Source organism: Drosophila innubila, chromosome X (assembly GCF_004354385.1).
Source record: "Drosophila innubila isolate TH190305 chromosome X, UK_Dinn_1.0, whole genome shotgun sequence".
Classification (NCBI taxonomy): Eukaryota; Metazoa; Arthropoda; class Insecta; order Diptera; family Drosophilidae; genus Drosophila; species Drosophila innubila.
This window is the reverse complement of record NC_047626.1, coordinates 21,270,824-21,292,863: the sequence shown is the minus strand read 5'-3', so window position 1 is coordinate 21,292,863 and position 22,040 is coordinate 21,270,824. Positions and strand designations below refer to the sequence as shown.

Below are 22,040 nucleotides of genomic sequence, written 5' to 3'. Positions count from 1 at the left end.
AGTAATGTGCGTTTTAAATGCACCTGATTGCTTATATAAATAAACATTGATTAATCAGTTGGTAGGCAACGTGGCGTATGCGTAATTGCCCTTGGCGCAGTTAATTAAGCAGTTAATTAATTATGTAGGTAAGTTGTGTATATGCATACATATGTAAAATATGTAAGGACTTTAATAAAAGTTGAAAATCAAAATAAGTTGGTTCGAAAGTAAGAATTGAAGAATTTAATTTTTTTTAACTAGAATTAATTAGCAAACATACTTTCTTCATTCTTTGTTTACATAAAATAATGCAATAAATGTAACAAATAAATGTATTGTATTATAAATAATATAACTACTGTTTTATTTATGTAAGCCTGATAAATAAATTCTTTAATGGAGTTTAAATTTCATCAAAATTTTGATTATTTCAAGTGCTTGATGCTCAAAAATGATTAACGCTTTATAAAGAGTCTTCAGTTAGTTTAATATTTGAATTGTAATTAAAATGAGAGCAAGTTTATATTGAACAAATTGATTAGCAAGTGCATTTAAGTCTCGTCACTTTTAAGCTCGTCTCTTTTCATTTTTTATAGCCGCATTCTGTTTCATCTTGTTGTCCTTGCATTACTATCTCTGTCTCTGTCTCTACCTTTGTTTCATGTGCAGTGTCTTCTCGCCTTCTTGTTCACTCACTCTATCCGTCTTCCTTGCCCCTTGTGTGTATGTTACAAGCATTTGGAATTTTACGTTCAATTGCATTAGGAACAAAGGCTTTTGGGCGAGTTGCTTGCTCAGCCTCAGCCTGCCACGTGCCACATCAGTTGTTGCTATTGTTGTGGTTGTTGCTGTTGTTGTTGTAGTTGTAGTTGCTGTTGTCGTTCATGTTGCTGCTGCTGCTGTTGTAGCTGCAGCTTAACTTCTTTGCATAAGTAGTTATTTGTGCGCGTAGCTCATTGAAATTTTCGGTGCTGTGAACAGTGTTTGGTTTTGGGTTTCCCCCATCTCTGTTTCTCTCTCTTTATCTGTGTGTTGCAAGCTTATACACTGACAAACATACGTATCTTTCTTCTATGTCTTAAAATTTGCGGGTGCGAGGTGTGCTCCATAAGTGTGTGTATTTCAACATCAATTCTCTTACTTGCTGATAGTACACATAAAATATAAATGCAAGCAAGTCACACACACTCGTACACTAGCGAGGTGAGTTCCTAAAATAAGCAACATTGCTGGATGACATAATTTTTTTTTTATTTTGAAGCTATCGACAAACATACACACACAATTTGTCTCTCCGTTTGTGGCTACGAAAATCTTTAGGTTGTGGGAACTAGAAATTTGCACAGTTACCCGAACAATTCGTAGTTGAAGTAATGTAGTTTAGAATTATTCAACTGCGGTTAAGATTATTGTACATTTACTATAAATATTGCGCATAATCTTAATATGTTTATTATAATATGGAATTAATATTTACATGGTATGTTATACCAAAGAACAAGCAAAAAACAATTTTCTACTATTTTTCTACTAACTTCTCAGCAAAAATATCAATACCCGCATTAGACTTATCATTTTTTTATAATTATTTTTAGAGTGCTGTTTTTTATAAGAAAAGATAACATAGTAAAGCAGAAATGGGTGTTTACTTTTTTACCTTGGTAGTGAAAGTTATAAATATTATTGTTGATGTGAATTGTAAAATAGAATAATTTAATTATAAACTTAACTATAAATACACAAAAGTGAATAAGGTTAATTTGTTAGGATCACTTATCGATTTTGATTCTTTCCTTACTCTTGAATTTCTGACCGTTGAATTGGCTTATCGCCTTTTGACTTCATTCTATGGAAAAGGAACGAAACGATAAACTAACAAAATATGGAATTTACAGGAAATTACCGTTTAGAGAGAGACTGTAGTACGTCCCTTTTCAAAATTGTTACGAAAAACAATAATATGCCCTGAGAAGATAGGATTATTTCAGAAATAAATTCCATGATTTCCATATTGATTTCAAATAGAAAAGAAAGCATTTCGAGCATGTCAAGCAACCAGATAACGCCTGCAACAGCAAACATCCGAAAAAACATACAGAAACTGAAAAAAAAAAAAAATAGACAAAACATTATAAGAATATAATCATTAGAGAAACTATGTAAATATAATACTCTGCTTGACTTGTTAATTTCATTTGACTCTCAGAACTGTTCCACTGCAATTCGTTCTTTTTATTCTCCACGTATATATGCCTTGCCGTAATAATAGAGAGCGTCAGGTTGATTCCAATTAATAGACACATTGAAACATAATAGACAATCAACCAATTCCATTCTGTTTGTTAAAGTAACATTGAGTATTTTAATAGTTTCATTTTAAATTAATGAACTCACCTAAGTACCAACAGTATTGAACATCTACACCAGGTTGCCGTTGTCCATATATTTGAATGCATTTCATGACTGTGAAGCCGTTTTCAACTGATACTGTGATCACAGGCAACACCGCAGCAGTGCACCAGACAAAGATGTGGTATCTCAGAATGCTGATCTTCCTTGTAACGCCAAAGCTTTTGAATGTATTCCACAAAATATAGTTAATGACCAGGAGCCACAGGAATACGGCCATAACAGTGAAAGGTTTACAGAAACCTGTTATATGGATATTGCTATAATATTGTGCTTATCCATTAAAATCGTAGCTTTAACTTACCAATCATATAACAAATCAATTTTGAAGGCACTCCATCTTCATATAGATTCTCAACAAACAGTAATAGGAAACCAATAGTTAGGCAAATAAAATAATTAACGCAGCACTTGCTATAAATTGTATCAAACTGGGGCAAATACAAATACACGACAATGATAATAGCCATACAAAATACTGAGACAACCTTAATGGCACCAGGCAGGTCAACTGAAAGTAAAATACTAATATATTAGGGATTGCAAAAAATTAACCTAGATGAATGAGAAAAAGTGAGATAGCCTTTTATCTTGTGGGGTATTCCCTTAAAAACATAAATTTTTATTTCAGATTCTGTTTTAAATTAAAAAATCAGATATAAGTATGTATATCCCAATTCAATTTAAAAAATGATGAAAATAATTAACAAATTTAAATTTGTATATAAAAAACATTCAATTAATCTTATTTTTAATTATTTGTATTTTTTAATTCAATAATAGTGAATTGCCATACCTCATAGATATGTTAAAAGTTGAAAAAAAGTGTTATTTAATGATTTTTTAAAAATAAAATTTAACATTTTTTTAGTTGACAACAATAAATGAAACCTTTTTAATTTAATAACAAAAATAAAAATAAATAAATTCGATTTTTTAATTTTTCTTTAAATAATCATACTTGCTTCGATCCCAGTTATATATATATTGATGGATTTTGGATTTTCTTACTACTTTGGTTTTGTTCTGTCCTTATTTGCATTTCTGGCTTAGGGCTCTTCCTTATAATTTCGTTATAGTCATTGGAAATATTTAGTGATATCAGACAGTTATCCTCCTGTTGTAAAGCACTCCTATCGGCCAGATCAAACAATGTTCCATTCTTATGAAAACCAATTAAACTCGCATTAATATTTAAGCAAAGCCAATATTCACGATCTATCAAACCTCAAATAGTTTCCATTGACCTTCAGCTTGATCATCAGTGAGATTATCTTTAAGAACACTGCATGATATTTCAAAAATAGCTTGCAATCCAATTTCATTCAGGTCAAAGGCCTCCGCCACATCTTTTCCATCGTAGAGAGTTATATTTAAGGAATAACTGCGAATCAGCTTGTCTGGATCACAGGAGAAAACCACGCCGGATTTCACCTGACAGAGATATCCTATCGGATAGCTGGCAACCTGCACATAAGTTTTAATTTTGTCATTTGGTATATCTATATATAAATCGGATCCGTTTTCAAAGCGTGCACTGTTCGTAAGATGGACAGTACACACAGCCATTAAAATATAACTTATTTTCCACATTTAACCCAACATAAATATAATCCAATAAAATCTACACTATTAAAAAGAATTCTATATGTTTTACAATAATATTTCTTTCTAAATATGCACTTAGGTCTGCTTTTCTTCGAGCTCAAATGTAAACTAAAGAAATCTGATTGATGACTTTATAAAAATTGCATTACATTATTGTTCCAGATTGCTTTTTACAACTAATATAATTATAAACGATAAAATTAACTTCACTTGTTACTATTTACTGACGCAAATACAAAACAAATTAGAAATATTTTTAATTTTCTCATTCATTTCAACAGTCATAATAGCTCAACTCAATATCAGAAATAATTTAAGTCAATGACAGCTGAAAACAGAATTGAAAGTTACACTTTGTATCGTTTATTCTTTAAATGTGTACGACAGTAAAAGTTATTTGTGACCTCAAATCTTAACAGGAAAATAAAAATAAAAATAAGTCAATCAGGCAATCAAACAATCTATAAGTCAAAGTAACAATCTATCAGCCAGTCAATCAATCAGTCAGATAAATAAACTATTAGTCTGATAATCAATCATTCAATTTGTCAATCATTCAATCACTCAGACACTTAATTTGTCATTCACTCAGATAGTCAATCCATCAGTCAGTCAGTTGATCAAACAATTTTCCAATCAACAGAAATAAATACAAAAAATTTTATAAATAAGAGAAATGTATATATTGATAGATTTATAAATAATAACAAATTGAAATGCATATACATAAATATTGAATTAACTATCCTCCAACAATGCTGGGAGTGGAATTCACTGCATCAGCTGTCCCAGCTCCTCGAGCAGCGTCTGCCAGCTGAATCCCATGCGACCTTCGGTCAATTGCAGCCGACATCTATCGGGAATGTGCTGGAAAAGACGCTTGAAGGGACCATAGCGTTCCAGGCACTTGGCATCGCCGAGCAGGATCAGCTTGTGCTTGGCACGAGTGATGGCAACGGTGAGGCGCCGCTGATCCTCAAGAATTTCAGCCTCTCGCGATCGTTCCATATCCTGTCCAGCGGCAGAGCTACCCGTCTTCGTACAGCTGTAGATGATGAGATCCTTATCGCGTCCCTGATACTGATCCACCGTATTAAACTCGACCTCGCCGAGATTGTGTCCCAGCTTGCGCAGAAGCTCCACCTGGGCACGATAGGGAGCAATGACGCCAATGCGGGAGGCATCATAGCCTGCGTCGAGGAGTTGACGGAGTAGATGCATCACAATCGACGCCTCACAGTAGTTGGTATACTTGGGCACACGACGGGAGCGAGTACGCTGAGATGTTGGCTCGGACTCCCCATAGTGCTGCTCGATGGAGACGCTTGTCTCCTCCAGCTGCTTGGAACGAACAACGAATTCCTGACAGCGCTGCGAGCAGTCGGATGTGTCCAGCAACAGCACCGCTTGCTCCAGATGAGTTTGCAGAGCACGCTGCGCCCAGAGACAGGCATTCTTGAGGGGATCCAGCTGCAGCTTGGCGATCTCCACCTGCTCGTTGGCACACTGCAGCGCCTGGCCATAGGTCAGCTGATTGGCCAACCTGGTAATGCTGCGATTCATGCGATACTGCAAGGTGAGCACTGCCGTTGCCTCCTCGCAGTCGAGACGCTGGAAGAGCGTCTCATCGGCGCCACGAGCACGTGCCTCACGACTGCGCAGCAGTGGCGGCAGCTGCTCCGGATCGCCAACCAGAATGAACTTGCTGCAATGGCTCAGCGCCCGCAGCACCGTCGGCTGGAGCACCTGCGTCGCCTCATCCACAATGCAATAATCGAACTTTCGGTGCAGGAACAGAGCATGTCCAGCGCCCAGACAAGTGACGCCCACAATGGTGGGCTTCTGCAATGCCTCCGTTAACTGTTCCACCGTCTCACAGTTGGCCGTCAGCCTTGCCTCGCTGATCTCCTGCAGCTGGGGATGAATCCTTGCACTGTTGCCAAGTCGCAAGAGTGGCAGACCATGTGGCAGCAGACGCAACAGCAGATTATCAACGGCTGAATGGGTTTGGGCCGTGATGAGGACACTCCGCTCCAGCAAATGCAGCAGACGCACAATGGCCACCAGTGTTTGAGTCTTGCCCGTGCCGGGTAATCCCTTGATCAGCAGATGTGTGCTTGTGGTGAGTGCCCGCAGTGCCGCCGCCTGTTGCACCTTGTTCAGTGGACGCAACATCGGTCCGCCTTTGCTGCCAATCACACGTGGCAACACCTTGTGCTGCTTCGGTGGCGTTCTGGCCACCACAATGGAGCGCAGTTGGGCTGCCCGCTCACTAGCCGCCAGCAGCAGGCCAAGATTAGTATAGTTGAAGCTGGCAAAGCTCTGCGATTCATGTTTGTCCACAATGAACGTCTCCTCTCCATAACGCTGGCCAAGATCACGTTCCAGCTGCAGGCACAGGCTGCGTGCCTCCAAGCCCGTTATATAGCCGGCCGCAATGGCCAATCTGGAGCTACAGCTAACGATCACATACTCGCCAAGCTCGAACTAAAAATGGAGGATCATAAAGAGATTGTCAATTATTACCTCATCTAAACTGCGAAAAAAGAACCCAATTTGCCCTTTGATTCTATGAAATCTATAAAATGCTGGTCCTAAGAATTTTAAAATCAATCTTGTCAGGATCGGACTAAAAACAACACAATTAATAATATGCTAAAAATTAAAAAAAATAAAATTTCAGCTCAAAAAGCGGAAACTAGAAATTTATTTTAAAACTAAGGTTTCTTGTTGAAAAAAATTTTAAAATTGGTTACCATTTTTTATGGTATAAAGGTGTCGATTTCAGAGACTATAACAGCTAGAGATTTTCAAGATTTTTCAAGTTTATTTTTATTTTTGGATCATATCACTATATTAAGTTGCCGGTCAAAAATCAAGTTTTAGTACAAAAATTTTTATAGTTTTTTGATAAATTTCAAACAATCTGATAGATTATTCATTTAAGTAGGTCGTACTGATCAACATATTTTTCCAATTGGATCACTATATTATATAGCAACCAAAGGAACGATCGGTCGATTTTGAAGGCTGAGTATGCAAAAACTATTTTTGTGTAGAGATATTTGAAACAAACTCGCAGATTATGAATTTCTTTTCATTTTGTATATTCAGGGGTGCCACAGAAAGAGAAACAAACCAAAAATCTCCGAAATCTCCATACATATTTAAGAGATTTTCGGTTGGTTTTGATTTTTGTGGCATCCCTGATTGTGACCAAATTTTGTTCAAATCGGTCGACATTATATTTTTTTGAACTTCAATTTCCTTATAAAATTTTTCCAAGTTCTGTTCCTAATTCTTTTTCCCCAATCTCTGAATTCTTGATATAATTTGGTCAAAATGCATAAGAATAGGGAATTTGTAACAAATTATGGAAACATTTGCACACTCACCCCGCTGAGGGTTAAGTTGAGCTCCTTATCCGCGAGCGGAGACAACTGCAACTTGTGCTCGTAGCGTCCATTGTGACAGCTCGTCTTGTGCCCGGCGAGCAGCTGCAGCTCACAGATGGCGCGTCCTTGCTGCTGCCGCCTGGCGGGCGTCTCAGTCCAGAGCGTGCGCTGGTGGGGCGACTGGCGCGACTGTTGATCCTCCAGCGCCAAGAGACCACACCAATGCAGCACATACTCATGATCCGCCTTGTCCAGATGCTCCAAGACTTGCGGCATTAGATGACGCAATGGATGCGAGTTGCTCAGCTCCAGATTGGCATCTGTGCTGGCGAAGCTGCAACAGAGCGTGGCATAAGCGCAGTTGCCACAGGCGCTGTGATGCGAAATGGGATCGGGCAGTTCAAACGGCTGCAGGAGCTTGTTCGGCTGCTCCGGCAGGGACAACGACTCGCCAGCCACAGGTAGCTGGACATTGCGTGTTAGAAAGTGCGCCAGATCATTGCGAAGCAGGACAAGATCCCTTTGCTCGTTCCGTCCATCGCGCACCTCACGCACGATGCCTTCACGCAGATAAAGCAACAATCCATTGCGCGTCTCCTGACCCAAGGCCGAGTGCATCAGTTCATACAACAGCAGTTGACCCTTGTGCTCCATGGAGAAGCTGGCGCGTCCAGTCTTCAACTCCAAGGGAATTGGCTGCTTTTGGTTTCGCACGCGCACCGAAACATCCACCTTGCCCTTGAGTCCCAGCTGTGGCACCCACAGATTCTCCTCAATGTCATGGATTTGCTCAATGCGTCCTTTATACATCTCTTTGGGCATCGTCGATGGCATGACACCTTCCATATACTGTGCCACAAAGGCGACAATGGGATCGACAAACTTATGCAGCTGCAACTCAATCTCAGCACGACTGAGTTGGCCGGCGTAGAGCATCTGGGCGAGGGATGTGCTGTGCAGCATTTGCTGCAGTGCATCCAGCACCTCTTCCTGGCTGCGCAGGCGCTGAGACAACACCGTCTGCAGCAGCTCATGGACCAGCGTGCCAATAATCATCTGCAAGCAATGTAAACTATACAAACTATACGAAGTTTATTTTGGAATTTCAAGAACTTACCACAGCATTGGTGGCGTCGACGCCGCGAAAGCGATCCTGCAGCACCGCCTTGCGACGGCAGAAGAGCGATCCCGTCACCGTCGTGCTGGATATCAGCAAATCCGGATGAATCACACAAAAACCCGACTCTTTGTTGACCACGTAGCTGGAGAGCGAAGGTTGCCAAGTGGCTTGAACTGATAGAAGATCACCCGGCTGTATGGGCGTGTGGTTCCATGGTGTCTGCAGATGGCAGACTGCGGTAGCTGCCTCCGCTGCCCCTGCAGATGCCTCGTCGACATCTATGTCCTTGTCGCTGCTCAAGTGTAGCACCAGATCTTGCGATTTGGCCAGACGTTCCGCAGTGCGCACCACACATCGCTGCCAGTGGCTTAGATCGAGCTTGTTAGCCGTCACAGCAGCATCCAGTGCACTCAAATCGAAATCATCGTCGTCGTCCAACAGAAATCCATAATTCTCCTGATCGACCGGCAAATCCGACAGAGTTTTGTACTTCTTGCACGCGGCGGACACATTGTCAGCTTTGCTAGGCGACAGCACACGCTTGGCTCCCTGCATAATTGCATTGGCTTATAAACAATTGCTTTTAATATCACTATCATTTAGTTAACGAACATTGTTATAAAATTCGCGCCAAAATTTACTAGTCAGTGTGTACACACCACGTGCGCAGAATAAGTAAATGTTCATCGATCGCATGAGCACGCAGTCCGATATCAATATAACATCGATATAAATGACGATACTTTATTTTAAATCAGCTGTTAAGCTAAACTATCGATGATGTCGCCGATCGACGTTATGCCACAAAATTTCGTTACTATCTATCATATACATCAGTTTTAAATTAAAGTTAGCAATTTTATTGCTAGATTTAGCACTTTTTTAACTGCAAAAGCTAGAAAAATTTTTGAATTCCAATTAGCTATAAATAAATCTAGCAATTTTAAAAAATTATTTTTTATGGAAAAATAAACATACATATATTTGCTATTCTGCATGTACAATTTGACTGGGCACACCTCGTTTTGTAGTTGTATATATGTGAAGCTTTTATATGTGCGTGCATGTGTATGTGTGTCTATGTTCATTTTGCCGCCTGCACTTTTTGCTTATTTGTGTACTTTTGCATTGCCTTTTGGTTTTGGTTTTGCCTTCAGACTTTTGGCTGCGGCGTCACTTTGCTTTGCGACCTAACAGTTGTTTGTGTTGTTGTTGCTGCTCTTGTTGTTTGCCTGTTATTGATGCCTGCCTCCTGCTCTATCCATGTGTTTGTGTGTGTGTGTGTGCATTTCTTGACTTTTTATGCCACTTTTATATTTTGTCATTTTGTTTGTGCATGTGTGTTGGTGTGTCCGTGCTTGTACGCCTGACAAATGGTTTGTTTTTTCCTGCTGCTTCACATTGTGCACTGTGCTGAGTAGTGGCCACTTGGATAGCCAGCTCCCCCGCATCCCTCATTCCCCACTCCACGCCCTCTGTCCGCATTTATGTTTATTTATATATATGTATGTATGTATGTTTCAATTTGCAGGCTCTGACTGCCAATTAAATGAATTCCATTGCCTACTTGTCAGCTGAAAAAACAGTGCTGCCAAGCGACAGACAGGTGAAGTTGCAGATGGACCTCTGCTCATTTAAGCTTTCATATTCATATATGTATGCATGTACATACATATGTATGTATGTATAGCATGTGTGTTCGTATGTACATATATTCACATTTATAAAAAGTCAATTTGCACAGATCTGCAGTCAATGGGCCGAAGCGACGGAACAAGCGAAGCGCAAGAAAAAAAAATAAAGACACACCAAAAACAAAAACCAAACCAAGTGTCCTCCCCCCCCTTTCTCTACTGTTCTCATGCAGTTTCTCCCACTGTTTGCGCACTTTAACTGTTTTCACTGTCTGTCTGCAGCCTCTTTCTCCCACTTTCAATCCCTCCCCCTCTGTCCTGCGTTAGCCCATTCAGCGGGCTGAGGCTCTTCAAAAGCCTGTTTGAAGTTCCTTTTCTAGACCCTGTACTTAAAGTGTGCAAAGGACCTTCTGAGTTTGTCGAAAGAGAAATGTGCGTTACAAGAAACTAGGCAACAAAAATTAAATTTCCCTTCCGCCAGAAACTAAATTCATATATTCTTATAGTACTTTTGGAACCCCAGATGACAAAAAACAAGTTTAATAAATTTTTCTAAGGCAAGAATTTTTCACATTTATTTTTTTTTTTAATTAATTTTATTGTTTTTTTTTTGCTATTTTTAGAGGTGCGCTTAAAATTGTCAGGAGTACTCGATAGTGTCATAGCCGCTGTTAAAATGGCTTTCGTTTTCTGAAATAACTTTAATAAAATCGTGTGTATAAAATTTATGAATAAAAAAAATATTAGGTTTTTTTATGAAAAATAATAAGCGGGTTTTTCATGTTTGTGGTATTTTCATTTAAATTTCTAGTTTACTTTTTATTACAGAATAAATACGGGGACTCTCACAAACTAGTTTGCTCAACTGTAGCCTTTTCAACTTGTTTTTTTGTGTGTTTGTTTCTGTGTGCAGCTTAAGTGGCAACTACTTTGCACCTCAGTCGTTCACACACGCACACCCGTAAGCCACACTAACACACACACAGACTTTTGGCTAACACGCGTGTGTCTGTATGTGTGTAAAAATTGAAGTGCTGCTGCGTTTGCGGCCTTGAGCTTTATTTTTTGCACCTTGGCATAGATGTTTCAGCTAGTGCTAGTGTATGTGTGTGTGTGTGTGTGCCACACTTCTTCCACTACTTTCTTCCTGTGCATATGTGTGTGTGTGTGTGCTTGCAGAAATTATTAGATGCAACGCTGCGTATACGCAATTTATATAATCAGCCAGCAAAGAGCGCAACCAAAGGAATTTATTCTTTTATTTATGTAATTGGTAACAACGTGACGAACTGACCATAACTATTTACCACCCCCCGCATTTACACACTTCCCTCCTTCCCTACACTACACACACAGTGTTTTGGCCAGCAATTTTTGGTTGCAATTATTTGCGCAGCAAAAACAAATTTTATATGAATTGTGGCGCCAAAAGCAACAATAACAAAAACATTAATTTTGTGCTCATAATTTATATTACTTATGTGTGTGTGTGTAGGTTTGTGTGTATTTTAAATGTTGCGCCTGTTTTAATCAAGCGAAATTGTTTAATTTATGTATGTGTGAGTGTTTGTGTATGTATGTGTCTCGTTATGCGTCTGTGTGTGTGTGTGTGTGGCACGCCTATGGCCCGCATTAGAGACTAATGATTAACGAACTTATGCAGCAGCTTCTTCCACACACACTCACACACACACACACTCGGGGAAACCAGGACGAGTTCATGGGCGGCAGATTTAAATGGCAATGAGCTTGGGGTCGTAGCTGTTCGGCGGTGGTGAATGGGGTATAGGGGCTGATGGGTTGAGGGGTAGTGATGGCTGTGGGCAAGAGGGCGGGGCGTAGGTGAAGGGTGTTTAGTTGGGGTTTTTGGGGCTTGCGGCTGCCAGAGCAAATTGATGCATGTGCAGCGGCACGTTCCGGCGGCTCCGGCGCAAATCCCCGGCACAACAGACGCCAAAGCCACAAGGGAAAACCAATGCAGTCGCCTCGGCGATCGAAGTGGGAGGTGTGGTGAGAAGGAAGGTGCTGAAGTGGCGAAGTGGGGAAATTGGGGGGGGGTGGATGGTAAACCGGGGAACTAGGGATTATGCTTCAAGGCAATAAAGGGGGTCGCTCTATTTGAAAAAGCAGCATCGATATGTTATTTGCATGTGTCGTGGAGGCAGCTGCAACAACAACAACAACAGCAACAACAATTGGGAGCTGCAAATCCCAATACCACGGCAACTTTTAGCTGGCTGCCAGTTTACAGTTTACAGCAAGCGCACAACTTTCTCAGCAAGTTTATGCATGAATAAAGTGAAAAGCTACAGGCACACACACACACACACACACATACACACAACAACGCCCGCACACACATCCATACACACACCCACATCCATCGCATACATTTGCGAAATAAACAGGGAAAAACTCTACAGACGCATGTGCTCGACTTTTTGAGATCCAGTTAAATTTATTTTTTTAATTTAAACTTCTGCCGCATTTTTTAGACAAGCTCAAAATTTGTCCACTAAACTTGGGATTTTCTTTTAGAAAATGCGCCAAACACAAACTTTTATTTTTGTCAGTGTATGAAATGTAAATTTCAATATTCTAAAAACTACTGCATAACTTTTAGTGCTGTCTAACAAACAATAGACACAACTATCACTTTGTTAATAATATTTCGATATTAATAATAGAAAAGTAATTCTTAAAATATTTTTCAATTTTTTATCTTTATAACATAACTGTCAATATGATGGATTTTTTCTGATTTGCGGGCGTCGAGGAGACCGAGGCAGAATTAATAATGCCTGTTACATACATAGTCACAAACTTATAATCCCCTGTTACCTGTGAACACGTATGTACATATCGTATCAAGAGAAGCTGCCGTTTCATGTTCCATGTCCATGTCGCATAATCCAGTCGCATATGTTGCGCGTGTTTCGCAAAAGTTGCATTTTATTTTGAGTTAGAGCGAGAAAGCAACACACATGTCGCAACAAATGCTAAACTGCAAATTCGCATTAGTGGCTGTCTTAGCGCTTGCAAATGGATTTTGGGTCGTAAACCCAAACAAAAGCAATATTTATGTGCGCATTCTTATTTTGTGTTTAAATAGCGCGCTCGCTTATTTGGTTGGTGCTGCCAACTTGGGTTTGCATGCCAGCAACGACATATCGATAGCAATATCGATGACATTCCAACAGAATAGTTGGAACTCCACTAGAGATGGATTTGAAATCGATACTTAAGAAAAATTGCAATTAGTAAGAATATTTAAATTTTCACATATTTCATATATTTTCGATTAACCCTTTTTTGGCAATTTACCTTTAGGTAAAAAAACATCGAACCAGAGCCGAACTTTTTACTGGGTGACAGCCTTCGGTTTATTTACTAATATTTTCAAAATTATCTTTTTATAATTCTCTTAATTTTTAAGTTAGAATTTTGTCGAATTTTTCATATTACTTTAGAATCAAATTATATAACTTCCACCCCGAGGAGTGACGATTCCAAAACCTTCATTAAAATCAACACCTTTATTTGGATTAATTTCGAATTAGAAATTTTCATAAAAATCTTAATATATTGCTAAATTAATGCTTAATTAAGTTCACATTTAAGTTTTGCGCCATTCACAAACAGAGATTATCAGTTTGTTTTGTCAAACTGTGAGACAATTAGGGATGTGCGAGTTTTAAACAAATCGATTTACACAATCGACTAAGAATCGAATCGAGTCACAGCTCTAAACTCCACATCAGCTAGAATAACAGAAAAACAAGCAAGAATCGAAAAACAAAAAGAAAAAGAAAAGCAGTGACAATTTTGCAAAAGCTAACAATTAGATATGTCTGCGGCTGGAGTTGATGACGAGCTGAGCTCTGCCGGGGTCCCACAGTCGCCGTCAACAACAACAACAATTACAACGGATGCAACAACAACAAATACAAATACAGCAGCAGCAGCAGCAACGATAGCAACAACAACAGCACCAGCAACAGCAACAACAACGACACCAGCCGTGGCTGAAATTGCCGCATCCAGCGTAAGTTGTTGGCATTATATTTGATGACGACGACGAAGACACGTCAACGTGTGGTTGTTGCTTTGTACGAGCGAGCAACTATTTTGTGCATTGTTGTTGTTAATCATTACTCATTTATCATTTATCACTTATCACTTATCATGATGTTTACCTTTGTCTTAGATACGCTCCGGTTTGGCGGAGTTGGAACTGCGCTCCTCGCAGGTGCTGCAACGCCTGGAGAATGTTAAGGCCGTGCCGGGATCGCCAAGCAAAGTGAACACTGATGCCGGCGACAGCAGCAACGATGGCAACGACAGTCAACAGCAGCTGTCGGGTGTGGATCGGGATCGGGAACGCACAGCGGCTGCGGATGTTGTGCTATCGACACAGCTGCGTCAGGAGCATCGTGTACCGTCGGATATATTAAAATCGCTGGAACAGCTGGTTGCCTATTCGGACAGTGATGATGATCCAGAGTTTCCACTGCCCGCACTTGATGATGTCTCCCATTTGGCACTCATCTCGCACAGCATTGTCGCCTACCTGTCGCATTTGGATCGCCAGCATCTGTTGCGTGTGACGAACAGCATCTCGGGTGATGCCACACGCTGGCTGGGCACACTCTTTCATTTCCCCAATGCCGCGAGCAGTTTCCATGCGGATAATGCCGATGCCGTCCTGCGAACCGTTCGCCTGGCCATTGTCGCCCGTTGTCCGGGCTATCTGGAGGGTGGCATTCCGGCTCTCGCTCAGCCTTGCTTCTACATCTCGGAGAACACGACGCCGGTGCGATTGCAGTATGCGTGCCGTCAGTTGGGCATCTCGCTGGATGCCATCAAGGTCATTCCGGAGGACAACAAGTATGGCACTATGGATCTAACGCAGCTCCAGAAGCAGGTGCAACTCGATCTGGCCGCCAGTCGCACTCCCCTGCTGGTTGTCGCCGACATTGGCGCCTCCCTTTGCGGCTACGTGGACAATCTGCAACGTTTGCGTGATGTGTGCAAGGCCCACAATATGTGGCTTCATGCCAGCGGTCATGGTTTGGCCGCCCTCGTCTGTGCCCAGAATCCAGGCAATGTCCATGACGTGCTCCACTCGATGGCCCTCAATTTGGGCAGCTGGCTGGGCGTGCCCAGTCTGCCCATTGTTCTCCTCCATCGACCGCTTCAAAACAGCGCACTGAGTGCCTTCGAATCGGATCCAATCCTCTCCAGGCGGCTGAACGCACTCTCGCTGTGGACCAGCCTACAGGCACTTGGCAAAAAATCAATTGCCGAGCGTCTCCATGTTGCATTCCAGACGTGCAGTATTCTCTTCGAGATCGCCTCCAAATGCGAGGGGATTCGCGTGCTGGTAAAGTAACCTGTTTCCATTTCCATCTCTCTTGATATTCCTTGAAATCCTTCTAAACGAATTTTGACAAATTATACTCAGAATAACAAAATTGGCAGAAAAAAAAATTAAAAAATAGAAAACAAAAATTCATATTAGAAAAACAGGTGTCTCTGAAATTTAAATTGGAATAAAACAAGAAAGAAATGTTATCTTTGGCATGCCGAATATATAGGACAACACCAAATGCATGACCGATTTAAACAAAGTTTGCTCCGAATTTTAAAAACATTACCAAATACACAATCAGAGGTGCCACAGCATACGAAACCAACCGAAAATCTCCCAAAATGAAGTTTTACGAGACTTTCAAATAATTTCGCTTTCTGTGGTACCCCTGAATACTATATGTGAGTTTGGTTAAGATATCTCTAGAAGTATAAAAGTTTTTCATAATTAAGCAGGTTGATTTTCAATCTATACTTTCCAGGGCATCCATATTATATAGATTTTTGACACGATCCATTCCAGTATATTAACTGGCACCTACACATACTCAGCTCGTAGTCCTGACCAAGAATATATATACTTAATGTATCATTTAATAGAACACTGAACTGGGAAATTTTTATATCTTAAATACTAATTAGAAAACCAAAAGTAGGAAATTAAAGTTTTGTCTTATATCCAACTACTGTTTAATACTTCCAGTTCCAGAAAAAACAACCTACAAAAAAAAAAAAAAAAAAAACCATCTAAAAGAATCGATAAATGCATATTCTTACCTATTTGAAATGATATTTCATGAGGAAGCAGAAAAATTAAATCTATTTGTTGCCAATAGTTTTGTTTTCCCATTTTGAGCTCTGAATGTTTTTCTTATTTGAATTATGTTATTATGCTTTTCTAATTTGAATTTCGTAGTATTTGTTTTGTTTTGCTCTTTTTGTTTTCTTAAGTTGTCTTTGTTTTTCTAATGCTTACAAAAGTAGTATTTGAATCCCAGTCTTCTTCTGTCCTGAATCATTCTTGATCTCCTAAACTAATCCCAGTCTGAATTCTGTTTCATCTTGGACCATGTAGAGTCATACGCCGGGAGCTCAAACTGGCGCCGCCTTGTCGGACATTATTAACAGCGCCTTTGATGTGAACGCCTTGTTTGATGCAGCTGCTCCCGTGGTGGTTTATCAATTTGATGGCAGCACAACCGTTCCAATTAGTTCTGGAGCTGGAGAGCCCGCTGCCGAAACGGGCCTCAAGCCATTGGAGAAAGTTAACAATGCCTCGTACTTTGATCGCCTCAACTCTTGGCTCGGCCAGATCCTACAGCGGGATTGCCCCAATGTAAGTAATCCGTTCCCACTTCTCATGCATTTGTAACTAACATTTGTTGGTTTTACTGTTTTTAGTTTGACTTTGAGGTGATTGAGCATCCAACTCATGGCAGTTGCATTCGTTATTGTCCCTTGGAACTGGGACTGGGCGAGCAGCCGCCCAGTTCGGAGAATCTGGAGAATTTCGCACAGAGCTTGGAGGCACATGTAGATATACTACGTGCCACAATCAAGCACAAAGCGCGCTTTATACATCTGGTGGATCGCAGCGAGGTGCTAAGGCTGGTGCCACTCCCAGAATGGGCGGGCATGGGCGGTGTGCGATTTGTGCCCGAAGGCTGGGAGTCACTGCTAACGGATCAGGCCAAAACCGAGCTGAACAAACTCAACATTGACCTGGTGGAGGCTCTTAAGTCAACGGACAATGCCTTCTCGCTGGGCGAGGGCACCGATGGTTTAATCTGTGTGCGATTTGGAATGGTTACCCACGAGACGGAGGTGGAGGAGCTGCTCGATTTGGTTGTCACCGTTGGCAAAAGCGTGCAGGAGAACTCACGAGTTCTAGACACCATGTCTGAGATTGTGAAAAAGGTAAGACTACATTTTATAGAGATTGTAAGTAAATTCTGCTAATTGTTGCGTTGTCTGCTTCAGGGTATTGAGGCGGCCACGGCGGACTTGCAGCGCGAGTCGGAGGAGAAGCTGTGGCAGGAGGGTATATTGCGGCATGTGCCTGTTGTTGGACGCGTATTCAACTGGTGGTCACCGCCCGCCAAGGAGTCGGGCATCAAGGGACGCAGCCTCAATTTAACCCAAGGCGTTGTCGAGAGTACCGAGAACATTTACAAGTAAATGCCACAATATATTTTTCTCTCGATATCATTGATTAAAACGCTTCCCTTGCTTTTAGGTATCATATGCAAATGTCGGGAGAAACAGCTCATCAGTTGCCCGCAAATCGTTCGCCTCCGACGCCCATGATACAGACACCTGTGGTATCGAGCGCATCTCCTCCTGTATTTCCCACAGTGGAGCCTGTGACTGGCGAAGCAGCTGATGCATCATCATCAGCAGCTCCGTCTGAAGCATTATCAGCGGTGGCAACAACTGCATCCGCATTGGCGGCAGCAACAACGACACCAAACGCTGCAATTGGCAACCATGTGGATCATGCGCGCACCGTTAGCCAGAGCAGCGCTGGATCCTCCTCGGTGCCGGAGCTGGTGGCGGTCAATAGTGCAATAAACAATAACTAAACGACACACAAGGCGCCGATTGCTTATAAAGGACAACGACAGGCTGCTTAGCAAAACTAAAACCACAACACGCCTCCCCCTCTGACCCTCCACGTCTTTTTCAACCAAAACAATACGATAAAAACCTAAGTATGATTAAATAACCAACAATATGATAACAACTCCAAATGCAATTCTGTAATTCCAAAGAAAAATCTTAGATGAGAGCAGGATCAACGACGAAGGTCCAGCAACGGATTGACAATCGAATGTCCTATCAAAATATTGCACGTTTGCTTTTATATCTACATATATATGCATATTCTTAATCAATCTATTCTATTGTCATTTATATACTTCCTTCTACATTTTTTTTTTAAATACTATTATTTATGTGCTGCATTGTTGTTGATGTTGTTGTTCTCTGAGCATTTTAATTTCATTATATATTTAAAACAAAAAACAAAAAAAAAACGTATTCCAATGTCCCTTTTTGTATCACTATTATTATTATTATTTTGTACTATTATTATGCAAGTACCTAGAATCATTGAGAAACGTAATTGTCTCTAGCACTATTCTAATCTAATTTTGTTAGGCGCTAAGTAAAATGAAAAGCATACAATTTAATTAACATACTTATACAAGAACACACAACTAACTACAAGGAAACCACATAAGCAAAAAAGCAAACATATATACAATTATGTATGTATATAAAATAATAATATAAATTGATAAATATATTTATTATACGACAAATTGAAATAAAGTATGCTGCTGAAAATGTGCACAATGATAATGAACATCAAATGATTGTACTTACTTCAATTTTAAATGTTTTATTTATTGGAAGCGAAAGAGACACTCACATATTGCCATGCTGCTCATTTTCAATGTATTCATCCAGTGCTCAAAATCTCCACTACATTCGTTTCTAAAACTTCAGCTTTTTAGCCAATTCCAATGAAATTCTCCCAAATTCTCATATTTAAAACCATAATAACTTTGTAAACAGCTAAATGAAATCAAAATTTTGATATTTTCTTATTTGTTTAACCCATCCCAGGCCATGAATGCAAATGAAAACACTCAATGTAATTGAATTTTATAATTTTATTTTATTTTTATTAATATTTGTCGTTTTTTAGCGTTCTTATTTTTGCCGCTCTTTGCTTGAATGAAATTTGTCGGGGTTTTGTGCCGTTTCTGTTATTCTTTAGTTTTCATTTTTATTTTTTTTTTTATCATTTTTGTTGAAGTTTCTACTATGTTGCGCATCGCATAAAATACCAACTATACCATACAATCGTACATTCGATAGAGAACCCGAACTTCGTTTCCATCCGATCTTTACAATACGCAACTTGGCAAAGCGAATAACCGAATACTTAAGTTCGTTTTTTTTTTATTTCTTACAAGATTTTCGAACTTTATATTATTTTGAATTTTTTATGTATGTTTTCTGTTTTTGTCTAAGCTTCATTCTTTGCTGTTGCATTCTTTACATTGTCTTTAACTAAGTATTTATGCATATACACTATTTATAAGTATTATATGTTGTACAACTTGATCTTACCATGTCTCGCACTTTACTCAGCTCCTAAAAGTTTCGTTCGATTTTCTTTATTGTTATATTACTTATTTTCTTGTTCTTGTTTTTAATTTTTCCCTTTAATAACTACAACGCGTACGATGACAACATTTAACACAGAAATATATTTACGAGCTAATGTGTTATAGTATATGTATATGTATGTACTTATGTGTGTGTATATATATCTATACTAGCTTCGTTCCACATACTGTTGTGATTCCATTCCATTGTGTTCTTTTCATTCTGTTCTGTTCCATTCCATACTATACCTAACCTCAATGCTGTAAGTAGTTCAACTCATACGCATTTTAAGGCCTAGTTGGAGGAATCGCTTAGAATCTTCGGCTATTTGCTAGTACCAGAAAAAAAGAAAGGGTGTTGATGCTCTATGCTGCCCTTATCCCGTTTTTCACTTATCTATTAAATAAGTTATAACATTATGTATTTGTTTTAATTGTATATGTATAAGCGAATAAAAAAACTTGATTAGGTCGTTTTCCATTGAAGTTACTTTACAGTTTCTATACATATGTATTATGACTTAAAAGTTTAAGTGTTCTTAATTATCGAATAAATTGTTCGAAATTGTTTCGAACTGTTTTCGAATTCATTTATACTGTTGTATATATGTGTTTGATATACAATTGATCATTCCGATGTGCTCTATATAGTGTACAGTAGTAGTTTTTTTACTATTGAATCTTTAGCTTTACTGTTATTATCTGTCTGTCTGCTTGTCTTTCTGTGTGTGTATGTATGTGGGCAGTGTGCGAGCGAACGACTATTTTAGTTGATTGGCCTCTGGTCACACTGGTTTTTTAAAATTCCACTAACAACTCCGCTAGCTAACTAAATAATTGTTTACTTGTTAATTGTTCTTTATTTGTATTTCATTGTTCGACCATTTTCTCTCTCTCATGTAGTTATCATTTATCTGCAGGCCATATATGTATGCAGTATATATCCAGTTATATATATATGTATAGTATATATATGTTTATAATTATTATACTATATGTTTTTGTAGTTTTATTCGTTTATCGGTCTTTCTGCATATTCGCTTTGGTTATCGGGTTCGCTTCGGCTCAGCCGATTGCGGGGGCAGTACTTTTATTTCTTTAATATTGCTATTCTGTTCACACACACGCTCTCCAATCAGTGGGATGGGATGGGGGGGGGGGGATGGGGAGATTTATTCATCAATTTTTTAGTTCTTTTTTTTTTTTGTATATGTTACGTTTTTTGGTTTAGCTACTGCTATTTTAAATATACAGTTAGTTGTATAGCTACATATATATATATATATATATATATATTGTACATATATATATGTGTATATGCACTCGATTGTGCTAAGTACGTGTACATTAGTTTAATATTTTTCTTCGTTTTAATTTAGTTTAATTTAATTTGTAATAAATGCATTTCTTGTTAAGCTTAAGTTTACGATTAAATACAATAAAATCGCAAGGTCAGAACTGAACTCTAACCGGTGACGGTGCCAGGCGAACATACATACATACATAGGTATGCATATGTGTACATATATTTGTCACCTGGCGCACAACCCAAAATACCAACAAGTCCCACACCTCAATTGAGATGCACACTTGCGTCCAACTCTCTCTCTCTCTCTTTCTCTCTCTATTTATCTATCTCAATTGCCGTGCGTTTGTTTTAGTTATTTAGTGTATATTCAGAAAAAAATTGACTCGACAAATGCCTAAAAAGTGCTCATACTACCCTCGTTATTCCGTTCAATCTACTCCTGTACGTACAGAATTCCAAGTATCTTTTTTACCAGGAAATAAATTCACATATTTGCTTCTTATTTTTCATTTTTAATAATGTTTGTTTTTATTTTGTATTTCCTTTAAGTATACAAAATTCTATAAGAGCTAGAGTAACCAAAATTGACACACAGACGCCTTTCATTTCATTTCCTTTTCTATTTGTAAAGCCAACCATGCCTTTTTAATCGTATCAAGATCGATTAAACATAACGATAGCTATGACTGTATTGAGTTTGTAGGAATCTTAAGCGCCCAAATGTATGCTCTAATTTTTTATATCATGGATGCGAATCATTAATATTTAATGAAAATATCATTTGGTAAGACCATTACTTGAAATACTGTATATATGTTCAAACGTAGTCTAGTAATTGTTTTGTCAAAATACGAAATTCAGATAATTTATTTGGCAAAAATTCTTAGAACAAGTTTATAAGATTAAAAATAATTAAATCAATTAAGTTTAATTATTTTGAAAAATTGAAATCAAATATATGCAAATTTTTCTTTGTCAATAAAGTTACTTGATAGACTGTAGACTGTATATATGTATGTATATGTACATACGAAA

At 39.1% G+C, this 22,040-nt stretch overlaps 3 protein-coding genes across 3 annotated transcripts; 1 reads left to right on the top strand and 2 right to left on the bottom strand.

Moving 5' to 3' along the window:
- Nucleotides 1–1,679: 1,679 nt before the first annotated feature.
- LOC117793884 (probable G-protein coupled receptor Mth-like 11) lies at nucleotides 1,680–2,473 on the bottom strand. The gene is made up of 4 exons (XM_034634319.1): nucleotides 2,377–2,473; nucleotides 2,155–2,317; nucleotides 1,886–2,083; nucleotides 1,680–1,828 (listed from the first exon to the last, which is right to left on the bottom strand). The coding sequence occupies exons 1-4, from the start codon at nucleotides 2,441–2,443 to the stop codon at nucleotides 1,777–1,779; spliced, it is 480 nt and encodes a 159-aa protein (XP_034490210.1). The 5' UTR covers nucleotides 2,444–2,473; the 3' UTR covers nucleotides 1,680–1,776.
- A 2,194-nt stretch (nucleotides 2,474–4,667) lies between these two features.
- LOC117789295 (DNA replication ATP-dependent helicase/nuclease DNA2) lies at nucleotides 4,668–9,069 on the bottom strand. The gene is made up of 3 exons (XM_034628409.1): nucleotides 8,512–9,069; nucleotides 7,395–8,450; nucleotides 4,668–6,486 (listed from the first exon to the last, which is right to left on the bottom strand). The coding sequence occupies exons 1-3, from the start codon at nucleotides 9,067–9,069 to the stop codon at nucleotides 4,771–4,773; spliced, it is 3,330 nt and encodes a 1,109-aa protein (XP_034484300.1). The 3' UTR covers nucleotides 4,668–4,770.
- Nucleotides 9,070–13,856: 4,787 nt separating this feature from the next.
- Nucleotides 13,857–18,751, top strand: LOC117793276 (pyridoxal-dependent decarboxylase domain-containing protein 1). Its single transcript, XM_034633563.1, has 6 exons — nucleotides 13,857–14,193; nucleotides 14,356–15,531; nucleotides 16,594–16,854; nucleotides 16,920–17,435; nucleotides 17,499–17,692; nucleotides 17,755–18,751. Exons 1-6 carry the CDS (start codon nucleotides 13,996–13,998, stop codon nucleotides 18,098–18,100), a joined length of 2,691 nt encoding a protein of 896 aa, XP_034489454.1. The 5' UTR covers nucleotides 13,857–13,995; the 3' UTR covers nucleotides 18,101–18,751.
- Nucleotides 18,752–22,040: the final 3,289 nt, after the last annotated feature.

Coding starts and splice junctions, on each gene's coding strand:
- LOC117793884 (XM_034634319.1), bottom strand. CDS start 2,443: ATGAAATGCATTCAAATATATGGACAACGGCAACCTGGTGTAGATGTT. Junction 2,084..2,154: donor AAATTAACAAGTCAAGCAGA/GTATTATATTTA, acceptor TTTTTTTTTCAG/TTTCTGTATGTTTTTTCGGA. Junction 1,829..1,885: donor CTACAGTCTCTCTCTAAACG/GTAATTTCCTGT, acceptor CCTTTTCCATAG/AATGAAGTCAAAAGGCGATA.
- LOC117789295 (XM_034628409.1), bottom strand. CDS start 9,069: ATGCAGGGAGCCAAGCGTGTGCTGTCGCCTAGCAAAGCTGACAATGTG. Junction 8,451..8,511: donor TCGACGCCACCAATGCTGTG/GTAAGTTCTTGA, acceptor CATTGCTTGCAG/ATGATTATTGGCACGCTGGT. Junction 6,487..7,394: donor TCAACTTAACCCTCAGCGGG/GTGAGTGTGCAA, acceptor CTCCATTTTTAG/TTCGAGCTTGGCGAGTATGT.
- LOC117793276 (XM_034633563.1), top strand. CDS start 13,996: ATGTCTGCGGCTGGAGTTGATGACGAGCTGAGCTCTGCCGGGGTCCCA. Junction 15,532..16,593: donor GCGAGGGGATTCGCGTGCTG/GTAAAGTAACCT, acceptor TGGACCATGTAG/AGTCATACGCCGGGAGCTCA. Junction 16,855..16,919: donor TACAGCGGGATTGCCCCAAT/GTAAGTAATCCG, acceptor TACTGTTTTTAG/TTTGACTTTGAGGTGATTGA.